Source organism: Corvus kubaryi, unplaced genomic scaffold, assembly GCF_017639235.1.
Source record: "Corvus kubaryi isolate FWS band 111438036 unplaced genomic scaffold, C.kubaryi_AGA036_p1.0 37396, whole genome shotgun sequence".
Lineage (NCBI taxonomy): Eukaryota > Metazoa > Chordata > Aves > Passeriformes > Corvidae > Corvus > Corvus kubaryi.
In genome coordinates, this window is record NW_024581135.1 from 1672464 (window position 1) to 1688318 (window position 15855).

The following is a 15855-nucleotide window of genomic DNA, read 5'->3' on the forward strand; positions in this document are numbered from 1 at the left end:
CAATGAGCTGGCAGTTTCCAAGGATTGTCCCCGGTGCCCCAAAGCAGCCCAAAATCCCTGGGGATGGGCTGGGTGACGTTGGCAGCAAACAAATCAGGCAAAGATGATATCACCAGGAGCTGCTGATGGAAGCTCTCTGCTCATGATGAGTAAGGGTTCCTTGTACGTTCAGGTTTCCACATTCCAAGCATAGCTGGACGCAGGCGGATTTTCCACGAGAGCTGTGTGAGATGTCTCCTCCAGGACCCCGGAGGAGACCAATTCCTCCTCTGAGGAAGCCAAAGTACCAAGGAACGGCCGGCATCAGCTCTGGCTTTGGTCCATCTTGTGTTCATCTGTGCAGAGGTGCCCAATGGATGGATCAGGAACAGATGTTCCCACCCAGCTCCCATTTGGGATGAACAAAGAGCTCTTTCAGCCCTGTCTTCTTCTCTCCTTAGATCCAAGATATTCCTTGGTTGGTGTGTTGGGGTCCCAAAGAGCCAGAGCTGAAATTCCAGAGCTCGATCCCACCTGCCAGGAGGCTGCCATGTGTTCTGGTGTGGAGTGGAGGGAAAGGCAGAAAAACCAGGATTGGAGAACCCTTTGGAGAACACCTGAGAGCATTTACACAGCTGTGTTTTTCCGGATTTATCTCTTGTTCCAGTATTGAGGAAAAGGAGAAACTCAGCTTCCTGTGAGCATTCATTTTCTTCACTGCTTACTCCTCCCATTCCACCATTTTTCCAAAGAGCTGATGGACAGCAGGGATGGATGGAGACTGCAGAGGAGCAGCCTTTAATTTAAAAACAAAAGAAAGAGTTGGAAACTGTCTGCTCCAAGGCCTTACAAATAAGGCACACGCAGCAAATTTTACTGTTTTGCACACTGTTTCCAAACAGAAACCAATTCTTTGGAAATGAGTAATTTGACCAGCGAAAGATGTGACATGTCAGAACAAACCCGAAGAATATCAGCGCTGAATTTTGAAATGTCATGTTTGGGATTCTCTTGTGTGAGTCAGGGCAGCATCTCCCCATGGTCAAACAGGCACGAGCCAACATCTTTTTTTCAGGATGTTGTTTTAAATCTTGACAAATTGCTCACGTTTCAGCCCAGAACTGACACAGGGCCGGTTCATGACCTGGATGACTCAAGAGATAAGGCCAAGGCCACACCTTCAGGAAGGCCACCCCTGTGTCCGGCTGTTCCAGGCAAAGCCAGAATGTGAGGTTGGAGACAGGAGGGGAGGCAGACTCTGCTCCAGCCCCGCTGCCTGCTGGCAGCCCCTTTTCCAGGGATCCGGCTGCCACACGGAGCCATACGGGAAATGAGAGCAGCACTTGATGGAGATGAGTGCTACGAGCGGCTCACAAACCATCCCTTGTTCAGGGCTCTCCTTTCAGGAGCGATGCTCAATCCTCTGCTGAACCTCAGCCAGCTTCGCTTGGGGTCGTGTCCAGGAAGCGAAAAAATAGGAGGATGTTGATGGCGGGGAGGCACCGATCTCTGCTCTCTGTGACAGGGACAGCACCGAGGGAATGGCTGGAGCTGTGTCCGGGCATGTTTAGGGGGGGTGTCAGGAGGGTGCTGGGCACTGCCCAGGCTCCCCAGGGAATGGTCCCGGCCCCGAGGCTGCCAGAGCTCCAGGAGCGCTTGGACAGCGCTGCCAGGGGTGCCCAGCGTGGGGTTGTTGGGGGGTCTGGGCAGGGACAGGGGTTGGACTCTCATCCTTGTGGGTCCCTTCCAACATGGAATATTCCATGATTCCCTGTTATTGTGAGATCCCGACACGTTCCTTGTGACCATATTTTGAGGGAAAAGCCCTTTTGCCCAGCATCAGGGGGCAAAGCATCCATCCCTTCTCATCTCTCGTCATCCCTTCTCAGCTCTCCTCATCCTTTTTCAGCCCTTCTTTGTCGTCTCATCCCCCCTTATCTCTCCTCATCCCTCCTCATTCCCCTCAGCGCCCTGCTCTCCTCAGCTCTCCCCAGCATCCCTCATCCCAGCCTGAGGCACTGAGCACCCCCTGAGGGACCCTGGATCACGTCTGGAGGCCGCACAGCCCCACATGCCGCTGTTCCGTCCCACAGCGCTGACACTTACAGATAAATCTGATCAATAACACCACAACCCTCTCCTTTATCGTCCCCATCGCTCTGAGGGCGCCGGGCCCCCCTCACCGCCCCCCCCGCGCTCCCGGCGCCCCGCGGCTCCCCTAGGGGGCGCACTGCCCCGGCCGCGCGCGGCGAGGGGGCGTGGCCCGCGCGGCGGCGGGCGGTGATTGGCGGACGCAAGGCTATAAATAGGGGCGGGCGGCGGGGGGACAAAGCAGTGAGCGCGGGACCGGCGGGCGGGCGGGCGGCGGCGCCTCCGCGGCTCTGCCTCCTCCACCGCAGGGGTTTTATTGTGTTTTTCAAATTATTTTTGCCTTTTCGCGAGGAAACCGGGTGTGGTTTGGTTTTTTGTTGTGTTTTTTTTTTTTTTTCCCTTTTTTTTTTTTTTTTTCTTTTCTGTTGTGGCCGGCCGGAGGGACTAAGGGGAGATCAATGAAGGAAAGAAGAGCGAGCCAGAAGTTATCGAGCAAGGCGGTGATGGATCCCAACCAGAACGTGAAGTGCAAGATCGTGGTGGTGGGGGACAGCCAGTGCGGCAAGACCGCGCTGCTCCACGTCTTTGCCAAGGACTGCTTCCCCGAGGTGAGAGGGACGGCACCGGGGATGGGCTGGGGTCGGCAGCGGGGTCGGCTCGGGGCCGGGACCGGGCGGCGGCGATGGGCGCGGGCTGACCGTGCGCTGTCTCCCGGCAGAGCTACGTCCCCACCGTGTTCGAGAACTACACGGCCAGCTTCGAGATCGACACGCAGCGCATCGAGCTCAGCCTCTGGGACACCTCGGGTGAGCGCTCCCGTTCGCATCCCGGGAATTCGGGGAGGGATCGGGAGGAGCGGCGGCTCCGCAGCCCCGCGGTTCCGCAGCCCCGAGCTCGCCGCGGTCCTGGCGGGGCTGCCGAGTTCCGCATGCGGCTGCTTCTGGCGGCTTTCGGACAAAAATCTCAGCTATCCTTGAAGGTTCTACTTGGCTGAGGGTGTGGGCAAGGCTCCGGGAAGCGATTTGTCAGCATTGCAGGGGAATGTGTTCTCACCTGCCTGGCTGGAAGGAGCTTTCTGAGGAGCTCTGGGGGTACCTCGGCTCCTCTGCTGCCTGCAAACCCCGCTTTGCTTTGTAGGAGAGGGAAAAGGTGTTTATGTGCTAATGGGGAATTATTTCAGCTCGCTTTGGAGCTCCTGGTAGCCTCATTAATGCCTGCTTGGTTTTTTACAAAATACAGTACTTTTCTTCCCGGTGTTTTATAGTCTTTAAGGCCAGGGAAAGGCTTTTAGGGAAAGCCTTTAGAATTCATCTCTGATTCTCTGGGATAAAGAGGGAACCGTCCTTTCTCCCGTCAGGGCTGAAGGGTCTCCTCATTTTTCCGGTTTTGCCTTCAGTGCCCGTGCCAGAAACCGGCTCAGATGCCTCAAAGGTTGAGGGGTTTGGTGCTTGGCTGGCTGAGCTCACATGTTGAGACAGGAGCTCCTCTAGATCCGCCTGTCGTTGATAATTTGGATAATTGGGCTGCACTTACAGCCAGGGGGGTGTGGGAGCACCCCAAAATTGCTGCCCCAGTGCTGGAGAGGAGCGTGGGGAGCCAGTGTGGCTCTGCCTGTGGAGAACTGAGGATGTCCAGGGGGGAACCATTACCAGAGGTGTGGATCAACATCATCTGCAGAGCTGATCGGAAAAAAAACCTGGAGGAACTTGGCAGAACACACGATCCCTCTCTTCCTCAGGCAGCCTGTGTAGATGGCTCGGTAATGCTGAATTTGGAGCCGGCAGTTTCTCCTCAATGTGACAGCAGCTCTTTTACCAGGAATGAAAATGTTAATCCCTGTTTAAAAGAGGAGTTTAGGCGGCGGGTTGGCTTCCCTCTTGCTGTTGAGGAAATGATTCCAAATTCTTGCAACACGATTACTGGGAAAAGGCAGCCTCTGCCCACAACCAGTATCAGCTTTGCTCTGAGCTGAATTTTTTTTCTTCATCTTATGCCAAGTGAGACTTGCAGATTTCTGGAGTATGTCTGGTTGGAGCTTTCATGCTGATTACTAAGCTGGCTGGAACTATGGAGCAAGGGCTTATTAAAAATTAATAGTTATTTTGGAAAATGTTATCTTTATTAAAGTACAGCACACTCGCAGGTTGGACGTGGGAAGGTTTGGAATCTGTATGTCAAAGGCTGGAGACACCCATGGATTGAAATATTCCCTAGCACTTCAAAAGACAAAAGCAGTGGAGGAAAAAACACCTGCCAGCCTTTGTCCTCTGTCCTGGAACTCAGAGAAAATGTGGTTGAGTCAGAAGCTTGAGATCAAGTGGGTGATTTGTCTGACATCCCGAAGTGAAGAGGAAATATTTGAAAGATCCAGTGCTTGGTGTTACAAAGTGTTCCCGAGTGGATCCTCTGCCTGTGGGACTCTGTGGATGAGGAATTCTGTCTCCATGAACATGCCTTCTCACCCACTGCAAAAAGCCAGCACTACCCAAGCCCATTAACCCAGAGCAAAATCACATCAGCAGATAAGAGACAGCAGAAGATAAGAGAGTGTTTTAGCCTTATCTGAAAGTCTTGGTAATTTAATTTTTACAGGTCTTTGTCCTGGTCCTCTGCTGAGTTAGAAGAGATGTCTGAATGGCATTTTCAAAGCAGGGATAGATCTAATTAAATTAAAAATCTGCCTGATTAACTGCCAGGTACTGATGGAAGATCATTGCAGCACAGCGGAGGTGATGGCTGCAATTTGTGGTGCTGGAATATCTCTGGGGAGGGGGGAAAAGATGCTGTTTAATTGAGTTTATTGCAATGTGCTGCAGATACTTCTGAGATGACTCAATCAGTACTTTTTATTCACCTTTAACTCTTTTTTAACTGGGAGCATTAAACAGCCTTGCCAATTAGTCCCTTGAATTAAAATTGATAATTGGGTTCTGCAGTGAACCCTTTGGAAGGAATTACTGCCGCTTCCAACTCTTTTTTGCTCCCTGGGAAAATCAGAAAAGCTGTGGGCATTGGTTAAAATAGTTGTGTTAGGGTGAGAACAGGCCCTGCTGCCACAGTTCTGGTTTATAATTCTTTATATACCAATAACAATAATGCTTTTTTCCTGGAGGACTCTTAGGTGTCGTGCAACTGATAAAAACATTTTAAAGCTGGCTGTAAATTCACCGGGGAGTTGTTTTTGCAACTTGGATGTGCCCACAGGAATATGGGACAAGTAAGAGTGGAATGGAACGGGAAGATTCATTATTCCAATGTTTGCTGGTGCTGTCTAGTCCTGCAAGTCATTAGAAGGATTTAAATTAGCCACAGCATTAAGGGAAGCACTTGCCAAGTTGAATTTCAATGGGGTTTGGGACTACCAGCCCTCTTTCAAAGCAGGAATGTCTGGTTGCAATCTCAATACACCATAAATTACTGCGCTCTGCGGTAACATGTGGCAGTCTTGAGCTGTTTGGGAGCTCTGTGCTTGTTGTGTGAGGTGGAATATTAAAAGTTTCTCCAGGTTAAAGCTTCGTTTTGTACTTTCAGGGCCACTGTGAAGAAAAAAAAACCTATATTAGTTGCCTGTATCGACCATCTAATCTGCATTTATCAAGTTTTTTGGCTCCTTTGATATTTATATTTCTTGCTAGGACAACAGCAGCTGTGGCTTAAAAATACCTTTAATTAGGTGTACATACCTGTGTCTCCCTAAAATGTATTTTAGGAGGTTTTTTTATTGTTTGAACCATGGCTACTGCAATAAAATAATTCTCAACAGGGCCAAAAATACTTACAACTGCTGGGGATTAGCAAGTAATTAAATCCAGAAGGGCCTTGGAGCTGTGAGTCAAGTTAGTTTTGCTGTGATTTTGACTGTATGCAATGTACTCAGTGTCCATACAGACACAGAAATGAGTTGGGAAGTTTCGTGCTGAAACCTTTCAGGAGAGAGCTGAAACCTAGAGGAATTAAAGTTGCTGATTCCCCGAATTCCCTGGCAGTAGGGACTGCAAAGGGAAACCCCAGTTGCTGTCTTTGCCTCCCAGTTCTCTTGCAGCTTGGCTGTGTTGAATTCTGTGATTTTCTTTGAATTGCTCATCTTAGCAGGGTTTTCTTACTACTTTTACAAGGGAATGAATTAGAATTGATAACTGGGAATGCCAAGTGCCCTCCCAGAGTTTTCCCTGTGAAGTGTGATCACAGAAAAAACTGAATATTGTGATATCTGTGTGCTTGGAGATGACCTGCACTGAAAATCCGCCTCAGCCATCGCTGGTTTTTGTTTTTTGGAAGGAGGAAAACCATCAGCACTGAATCAGCTCCTTGGAGCAGCCAGTGTTTGATGTGTTTTCTGTGCAGCTGATAATTAGTGGGCCCAAGGGTTTGGGAGTGAGAATGCTGCTGTTCATCTGTTGTTCTTTCAGTTGACTGGACTCCAAAAGGCTCCAAAGCCTAATTCCTGGTGGCTGCTTGCTGGTGTGGAAATAGGAAAGTCTTGCCTGTTACTGAGCTCTCCTTGCCTGGGGATGTGGAGCTGAACCCTCTGGTGCCTTTGCATCTTCCAGCCAAACACCTCTCCCCAATCCAGCACCTTCAAGTAGTGCTAAACCACCAAAAAATTCAACATTCTTCGACTTCTAGTGACGTAACTCTGGTCGTTATTAAGACAGCAATATTGAAGCCTAAGCTTGGCATCCCCCATAGACCAAACCCAAGCATATTGCTTAGGAGGGGTTTTATTTCAGTCTAAAAGCTGACTTTCTGTTGGACTCTGCATGAAACATAAGGTTTCAAAAGCAGATCGTTCTTAATGTTGAAAGTATTTTTGGCTGAAATTACTGAAGCTGCCAAACAAATTTTAAAAAAGGAGGATTGCAGCTGGAATGAATGTCCAGCACAATGGAAAATGAACTTCAGCCTTATCAGCAACTCCTTGATAAAACTGAAAAACCACCCATGTTGTCCTTGCCAAAAATGTTTTATTTTGCAGGAACAGATCCCAAACACAAATAGGTTTTGTTGTTTTTTTTTTTTTCCCCACAAATACCACGGCTCCAATTCCACATTCTCCTTCTGTTTTCGAGGGTTGGCACGGCTTCAGATCTGCAAAGGAACATGAAAAAGAGGGAGCAGCCTCCCTGGGCTGTGCTGGAGTTGTCTGTTCAGACTTGAGTGAGCCTCATTCCTGACATTCCTGCATTCTGAGGGTTTCTCTGGGCAAAGGGATGAAAATGCCAGCTTGAATAGGCCTGCACAGCGAGGGCTGCAGCCCCTCTTTATTTGCACAGGAATAAAGGTTTGGTTACTGGCTGCTGAATGAGAGCAGGAAATTTCCTTTGTGGATCCTGCAGCTCGAGGAGTTTGAAATGAGCTCTGTTTGTTCTGCCACACACCAGCCTGGAGAAAAGGTGGGGAATATTCCTCCCAAGCTTGCTGAAAGTGCTTTTATTCCACCTCAGCATCTTAAATAGGAGAAATTCGGGGGGGAGGGGGGGTGGGAAGAAAAAGCCTCCAAGCAAAGCAGCTCCAGCTGCCAGGGTGGGAAGGAGTCTCGGGGCTGGAGGTGGTGACTCTGTGTATACATAAATACATCTCCTGGACATATATGGGATGCTGAATCCCTGGAGCCTGCTGAGTGAGCCCATAGGTATTTGTCTGAGGAATGAGTTTCTGGGTGAGGCTTTGCCGAGACTCCTTTCTAGCCAGCAACCATTAAGAATCCTCAATCCTGCCCTTACTTGCTGGAGCTCAGCGAGATGTGGCAGCCAGGCAGTGCTTTAATGTCACCCAGGTGGCTCTTGGTGGCACTGGGTGCTGCAGTTCCTCTGTTCAGGGTGAATAACTCAGCCCTGGGGCTCCAGGATGAATAACCTGGCCCTGGGGCTGCAGGACAGGGCTGTAATAGCAGTGCTGGAGATAGTGGGGAGTAATTAGCAGTGGAAAACGCTTATTGATAGCTGCAGTGAGTAGTTAACTCCGGGTCACCTCGCTTAGATTTGTTCCCGACGTGTCATTTGTGCTGAATTCAGCTGAAGTGGGGTGTGAAGAGCCTTTTCTGACAGCTGCCTCTCAGTCAGATTGACATCGTTTACAGAGATGAGCATTCGAATTAAATCCTTCTCGTTCACCAAATTACCTTCTGCTACCTAGTTTGGTAATGCTTCACTCCCCATGTGTTATTCCTCATTTCAAAAACAACATTCCTGGGATTCTTGCCTCCTTCCCGTGCGGGAGAAGCTGGCCAAGTGAAGTCATCTGCGAGCCGTTCACACCATTCCCCGCTCGGGGTTCTGCAACAGCCTGAGCTGTCTGTCAGGGGAAAAACTTGAGGAATTCCTCTAATCCAGTTAATAATCGGAGGCCTTACAGCCAGTTCATTCTGGAGAGCTGGGAAATTGGTGGGATAATGAGCTGATAACCCCCCAGACTCCTGGGGTTAGCTGGGTTCTTGTGGTGGGTGGTCTGTGCTGCATTTTAGGGTCTGCTGTGTTTTAGGCTCATGAGGAAAATACAGAAATAAGGATGTATGATGGCTAACAAAATGAATGTTAAGTTGCCCAAACCCTTGCCCTGTTGGGCCACTGACCTGGTTTAAATGTCCTTCTAAATCAGAAATCCTCAGGAAGTGAAGCTCAGCACTGTTAAGGCCAAACCAAATGGTGGTTGAGTGACTGCAACTTCGTAGAAAAAACAAAGATTTTTTTTTCCTTTTTTTTTCCTTTTTTTTTCCCCCAAAACCTGTTGCCAGATTCACCAGATGATTAAAATACAATTTTTAACTTCGGATGTATTTTAGCTCTTCACATCATGATTGTTGTTAAGGAAAACAGAATATCCCTTCACAGCCCTGTAAGTAAGACAAGCACAAAGAGCAATACCTACATCTGTTCCCCCAGATTACTAAAGTAGCTTTGATCTTGTTGATAAAAATCTGGTTTATGGGCTAAACATAAACATTTATTGCAAGCTTTATTGGTTTACAGAGTAATGAGGCTTTTTGTGACAGATAAGTTGTGTGCTTGCCTGCGGGATTGGGATTTTTCCCTGCTGGAAATCTGTTTCCTGCAACAAGTTCTTTAATTTGAAGCAAGAGTTTCTTCTAAAAATTGCCAATGTGACAACTGAAGATGCTTTTTGCACTTGGAGCTATTTGTTTTAAATTGGCTGTTAGACAAATCAAAGCTGAGGAATTTCAAATCTGCTTTGGAAGAGCTTTTTGGAGTTCAAGGATTTGTTCCCCTGCAGGTTAATGCTGGGCCTTCAACTTGGGCTGACCCCATTTCCCTCTCCTTGGGAGCATCCCGAGCTTTTGGTGGGTGACAGATCACTGGGGGGGCATCACTGAAAGCCTCTCTGAGCTTTCTGAATAAGCCTGGATGACTGCAGGAAGAGGAAAAGAGCAATTAATGAAGACGTTGTTTGTGTTCCCTGCAGGGTCCCCTTATTACGACAACGTCCGCCCGCTCTCCTACCCGGACTCCGATGCTGTCCTGATCTGCTTTGACATCAGTCGGCCAGAAACCCTGGATAGTGTCCTAAAAAAGGCAAGTATTTGAGCAGCCCCTGAGCATGGAGCTGCTGGAGAAGCTCATCTTTAAATCCCTGCAGTGGTGCTGTTCCTATACTGGAAACTTCCACTTTGTTTCTTTTAATGGAGCGATGACAGGAGGGTGCTTTAATTTGAGGTCATTTGTTTGAAAGGGCTGGATGTTAATTGGAAACAACTCACTAATGGACACTTGGGGCTGGAGAAAATCCTCAATCCTCAGCCCTGAGACAGCAAGGAATTGTTGAGGGTGGTGTGAGGTGCTGTAAGACATTGTCTGTCACGTGTTCCTGTAGCAGGATTGGGAAACTTTGCTGCGTTGTAGGGGTGGTTAAAAATTGTCTGCCGAGTGTTTGGACTTCTGCCATGGCCTTACATAATTTGTGAGGCTGACATTACAAGGAGCCAGTGACAAATGCCTCTGGAAGCCACCAGCAGTGGCACAGAAATGCAGCCCTGCCCCAAGCCTCTCATGAGATCACTGATCCGAGCATGTGTCAGACTTCCCATGAGCTCAAACATGGAGTTTTCATAATCAGGCTCTGTGTTTGCAAGGTGGTCCTGGTCCTCTCCTTGGCTGCTGAGCATGAGTCGACTTCACAGTGGGTCTTGGGGCTTAATGACCTGAAGTTCCTTTTTTTTCTGAGGCTGGGGCCAGTGATTCTTGTCTCACTGGGGTAAAGTGGCTTACAATGCTCTGAACAGCCTACAAAAACCACTTCAGAACTGTTCTCTCTGTGCCAAAAAGAGTCCAGAACTGTGTTTTTTGTGCCCCTGCTAATGCTGGTTGCTTAATTCTGCAAGAGTTTTTTCTTAATGTGATTTTAAACCCAAATGGTAGCCCTAAATTTTAGGGAATATCATCTGTTTGGTTTATGCTGTGAAGTTTTTTGCTTTGGGTTCTCAACGTAGCCTTGTGGAAAGGGTGAAAGGCAATGAATTTCTCCCAAGTTCTGTCTGAAGGGCTCGTTGCTGGTTCACTTTGGGCAGGTTTGTGTAGTTTTAGGTGTGAGAATGCAGCAGTAAACCCCCATGGAGCCCTGCTGATGTTGTGCTTGTACAGGAGCTGCCTCTGCAGCCGTGTCTTGAGGAGCTGCTGAAGGTGGGGACACCAATTCTGCACCTGGCTGGGGCTGGGTGTGAGAAACAGCAGCTCTGCAAACCTTTGCTCATGTGGGTAAACAATCTCATTCCCTCCTGATTAGTAAGCCCGTGGAATTCATGAGTGTTTGAGATAGGAAGATTTCATCCTTGGCCAGGTTCTGCTGGAGCCGGTGCCTTCAAAAATTACCTTGAAGGCAAACACAACCATTACATAAAAATACTCCAGCAGAGAATGTCAGGACTTCTCAAACCTCTGCTTGCACCCATTGCTTCTTTGGGTTTAAACCTTCAACAACTTCTGATTTTTCCAGTGGAAAGGTGAAATCCAGGAGTTCTGCCCCAACACCAAGATGCTTCTGGTGGGGTGCAAGTCGGACCTGCGCACCGATGTCAGCACGCTGGTGGAGCTCTCCAACCACAGGCAGACCCCCGTGTCCTACGACCAGGTAGGGGCCACCTCCTTTTTTGTTCTTCAGGGGGGAAGATCAACCTCTTTTCTGTCACTGGAGCCCTTGTTGTGGCCAACTTCTCCCTCGTGACGCCACGAGTGCAGCCTGAAAGGCAGATTTGCACCTCTGGTGTGGGTGGAGATGGATTTAGAAGCTATTTAGGGCTAAAGGAAATCCTGCAGCCCCACAAGAAATCATAAAATCATCCCTTTAAACCTCAAAAATTGTTGCCTTTTTGCTTGCAAATTGCTTTTTAGGTGAGTTGTAAAAGAACTTCCTGCTTTTCTATGCCTGCATGCACCAAAGATGTGGCTGAAAGGTGACACATCCTGTTTATTCACTGACAAATTGGTAAAATTGCTGTCTGCAGACTTCAGATTTGAATAATGTTGGCTTGACTTTAGAATCATGACATTATATTGGAATCTAATCTGTCCCCAGCTCCTTAAAAAACACCTTGTCCCTCCCTCTGGAGGTGCAGCAAAGCCAGAAGGCATCTTCATTCTTGATGAGTTCTTTGCTCTTGGGGGAGTGAGAAATTCAGAGCCAGGCATGAGAGGAGCTGAGGTGAAAGGGAAAGGAATCAGGTCATGGGAGAGAGAGCAGGATGTAAGGAACAGGGAAACTGGGCTCTGAGGTGAACTTCCCTTTATTACTCACATGTGTGTGATCATTCATGGCTGCTGAATCACGGTGCTGGTGGCAGCTACACCCTGTGGGAGGGACAGTGGCACCTCCACAAGTCACCTCAGTGGTTTTAGCCTGTGCTGGCAGCCAGTTTGGGATGTTTTATCCCTCTTGTTTTCCAAACCAGCAGCTCCTGATGTGGGGTTGCTAAGGATGCAGCATGTTTACATTGGAAAATGGCAGTACTTCAGTAAAATCCCCGAGTCGTTCCATGAGAGGGATCAAAAATCTGCTGGCAGGTGGATTTTTTTCCCTGGATTCACAGCTCAGCCTGTAACCCCGAGGAGCAGGAGTCAGCTGAACACAAGGGACACACAGCTTCTTCTAAAAATCCCCTGGCCTGGCTAAGCCTCTGTGGGATCAGAGCTTTCCCATTCCTCTGAGCTCCCTCAGGAAGCGCTGGGAGGATGAGGACGTGCTGGTGACACCCTGCTCCAGCCTCCCAGGGAGCTACACCTGAGCAAACATTGCTGAGGCTCAGCTCAGTACGAGCTGAGATGTTTAACTGTGGGGAGGGCTCATCCTACAAGCACCTGCTCCCTTATCAGCCTCTCCCCCTTCCCACTGGTAAGGTGGCTGCATCACTGCAGGGCAAACAGGAGGCTGCATCCCCAGGGATTGGTGCCATCAGCCTGGCACTGGAGCAGGCAGCAGCAGCTCAGGGATATGTGAGGAGCAGCACGTCAAGGATGTGGTTGGATTTCGTAACTTAGTAAAGATTCATCCCTCAGAAAGAAAATTCCCTTGGAACAGCTCCCACTTTTGCACATAATGCTGTATTGTGTTCTGGTAGCAAAATCCACCTTGGGGTACTGGGCTGTTGTCATCTGTCACATGTTGGCTTGTTTGCCTTGTGCTGCTGGAGCAAATATCCCTGCTTTGACTTCTTAAAGTCAAAAAAGATGGACTCCTACAACCCCTCATGTCCTTTTCTGGTTTTTTTTCCCTGTTCCCTATCAGGAAGTTGATAGAACTATCCCAGAGCACATTTCCCTAAGGACTTTGCCCTCTTCCTGGAGCTGTAACAGGGACTCTGCTCCAGGTCAGGAGCAGCTGGATATTCTTTAAGAGCACAGAATACATTTTGTCTTTGGAGATTTCAAGCTTCAGTCTGGAAGCTGCCAGATTTTCCAGGAAATTCCTGGATTCAGGTTATGGTGAAACTGCTGAACAGGCCCCACTCAGCCTCCCCTGGCTTTTCCCAGTTGTTTGCAGTCATTGAGCTGCTCTCCTCTCCCAGTTTGTGCTTATCAGCACAGGAGATAAGGCTTGGACACTCATTTAACTCCTCCTGGAAGGAAAGCTCTGTTTATTTTCCCAAATCAGCTGTGGGAGCTTTGGGTTTTCCAGGGAAACAGCGCTGAGCTGGAATTGTGAGGCTTGCTCAGGCTCTCTGCACAACTTGGTATTGATCACATGTTCTTTTTTCCCCTCAGGGTGCAAATATGGCCAAACAGATTGGAGCAGCCACATACATCGAATGCTCAGCCTTACAGTCAGAAAACAGTGTCAGAGACATTTTTCACGTCGCCACCCTGGCGTGTGTGAACAAAACAAACAAAAATGTGAAACGAAACAAATCTCAGAGGGCCACAAAGCGAATTTCACACATGCCTGGCAGGCCAGAACTGTCCACAGTGGCCACGGACTTGAGAAAGGACAAAGCAAAGAGTTGCACGGTGATGTGAAGGAGCTGGGATTGCCTGGAGGAGGAGGAGGAGGAGGAAGAAGATCCAGGAGGGGTTGGAGCTCAATGAAGTCACAGCCACGGGGTGTTTAATGAGGGCTTTGCCAGTGCTTTCACGGAGGCTTCTCCTGTTGTGTGAGACTGTACTTAAGGACTGAGCAGCAGGAAGAAGAGGCTCTGAGAGAGGCGGCATCAGGAATTTCTGTTGAAGACAATGCCAAAAAAATGATAATAAAAGGGAAAACGTTTGAATGTGCTGAGAGAGGAGAGAGAGAGTGATTGGGAAAAGAACCCTGCAAAGGAGAGATGTCATGGACAGCGCTTGTTTCTTTTAGTAACGCCCTGCTCCTGGATGCCACCACTTTGATTTCATTCAAATAATACTTTAATGGGATTTTTTTTTTTTTTTAATGAAGACGTTATTAATACGCCCTTCTCATTAAGGAACTATCCCCGTGACCTTAGAGTTGGTTTTCCAAAGGATATGATCCCTTTTTTTTTTTTTTTTAAGTAGCTGATTGTGAAAATGGAGAGGATACCGAGGCCTGTGTGTCACCTAGAGGAAAACTGGGGAGAAGTCTGGAGTTTTGCCTTCCTGATCCATGTTGGAGCATGTTGGGAATGAAGACAGCTGTTTGAGGATTCCCAGAATTTCCGTGGAAATGAGATGGATCAAATTTGGGGGGGAGGAGGGGAGGTAGTGGGGGCAAACCAGCCCAGCAGGGCTCTGACTCGGCTGTTCCTCTTTGTGGTTGTGCTGTGGAGTGGAAATGGTGCCCAGTCCTGCTGTTCTGTGTGGCCACGTTGCTGTAGGTTCAAGTGGAAGGTGCTGAGAGCTGTGATGGCAAATGATCCGTAGTTTTCCAGCCCTGATCATTCCTTAAGCCTTACTGCCCACCTGGGGAAGCCCCAAAACCCCCTGGGCTTCTCCCAGGAGCCGGAGAGCCCGTGGATCCCGGAGAAAGCTGCAGACAAGTGCTGTTCTGGGATGTGGTTACAAAAGAAAAAAAAGAAAATACCCCTCAAAAACCTGCAAATGAGCCAGCAGAGCCTTTTGTGATGTTCCTCATTTTGGGGAGGAAACGGGGTCTGAGGAACTGTGAGGCCTTAAGGGGTCCCCTGTGGGAACTGGATGCTGCCCTTAGTTTTAGGATTAACACAAAAGTGTCCAACCCCCAGCCCTGAAATGGGGTGAACTGGTTCAGTCCAATCCCTTTTTGCTGTTGTTACACTGAATTAAATCAGCTTTTCCAATGGTTTGCAACTCTTCCTGACCCACCCAACTTCTCCCAGAGGAAGGAGCCAAAGCTCTGACTGGGCTGGTTGCTGCTTGTGGAGGACAAGCATTTCATTGCCAAGGGTGATGCTTCGTTTTTGAAGTGTTAAAAGCTCTGTTCACTCGTGCAAAGGTAAAGGTGAGCTCAGAATTCAAACTCGGTTCTGTGTGTTGCCAGCACTTTGTTTCATCTGAGAAAAGAAGACAAAAAAAAAAAAATCCCATTCCCATTCTGGTTATTTCCCACCAAAAAAAAAAAAAAAAAAGACATTTTTGACCATAATAAGCTTTTAATTGATGCAACAGTGCTCTTAGGGCAGTATTACAAAATAGCTGGTAAGTGCTTCTTTCTGTATTTAAATATTGTGGAAAAAATAAGTTATAACTGTTATAAAGCAGGACATTCATTACTTTTTTTTTTTAATTGTTGAAGTCACTTTGTATGTTTGGTTAATGTTTCTGCAGTATTTATTAAAATACCTTTTTTTTTTTTTCCTTTGAATTAAAAAACAACAAAAAAAGGAATTTTCTTGTGGTGGAAATCATTAATAATTGTGTGGTTTTGGGGCTTCACTGTGCTGAGCTCCAGGCCAGGAATGGCTGGGATTTAAACAGGAATCTTTCTCTTGCAACAGCCCCTTTTGGGCATTAAATTTCCCACTTTGCTGTGGGTTCCTTCTCCGAGTTGTTTCCCAAAAATGCCGGAGGCAGAGGAGCAAAGCAAACAAGTGGGGGTTGCTTTGCTTTGCCTCTCAAGCTGAATTTTCACATTTTCAAATTCAGCTTTCAGGTTGTTCTTTGCCAGAAATGCAGCAAAACTCATTCCCAGCCGAGGGATGTTCCCGTTGCTGTCAGCGCTGGGAGTTCCTTGGGATTCCGAGTTGTCCTGCCCGGCGTGAGGCTCCTGTGGGACACAGAAGCTGCAGCTCATCCTCCCCTCCCAAGGGCTTCTCCCGCTCTCAGTCCAGGCAGGAAAGCTTGGAATTGTCTCCCTGTGCCACTCTCCGTCTCAGAATTCCCAGCAGTTGTTCCTTGGCACTGCCCTGATGGT

The 15855-nt window shown here is 48.3% G+C and overlaps 1 protein-coding gene across 1 annotated transcript; it reads left to right on the forward strand.

Moving 5' to 3' along the window:
* Positions 1-2327: 2327 nt before the first annotated feature.
* Positions 2328-15329, forward strand: RND3 (Rho family GTPase 3). Its single transcript, XM_042041136.1, has 5 exons — positions 2328-2678; positions 2789-2876; positions 9490-9599; positions 11017-11151; positions 13278-15329. Exons 1-5 carry the CDS (start codon positions 2529-2531, stop codon positions 13527-13529), a joined length of 735 nt encoding a protein of 244 aa, XP_041897070.1. The 5' UTR covers positions 2328-2528; the 3' UTR covers positions 13530-15329.
* The last annotated feature ends 526 nt before the right edge of the window (positions 15330-15855 follow it).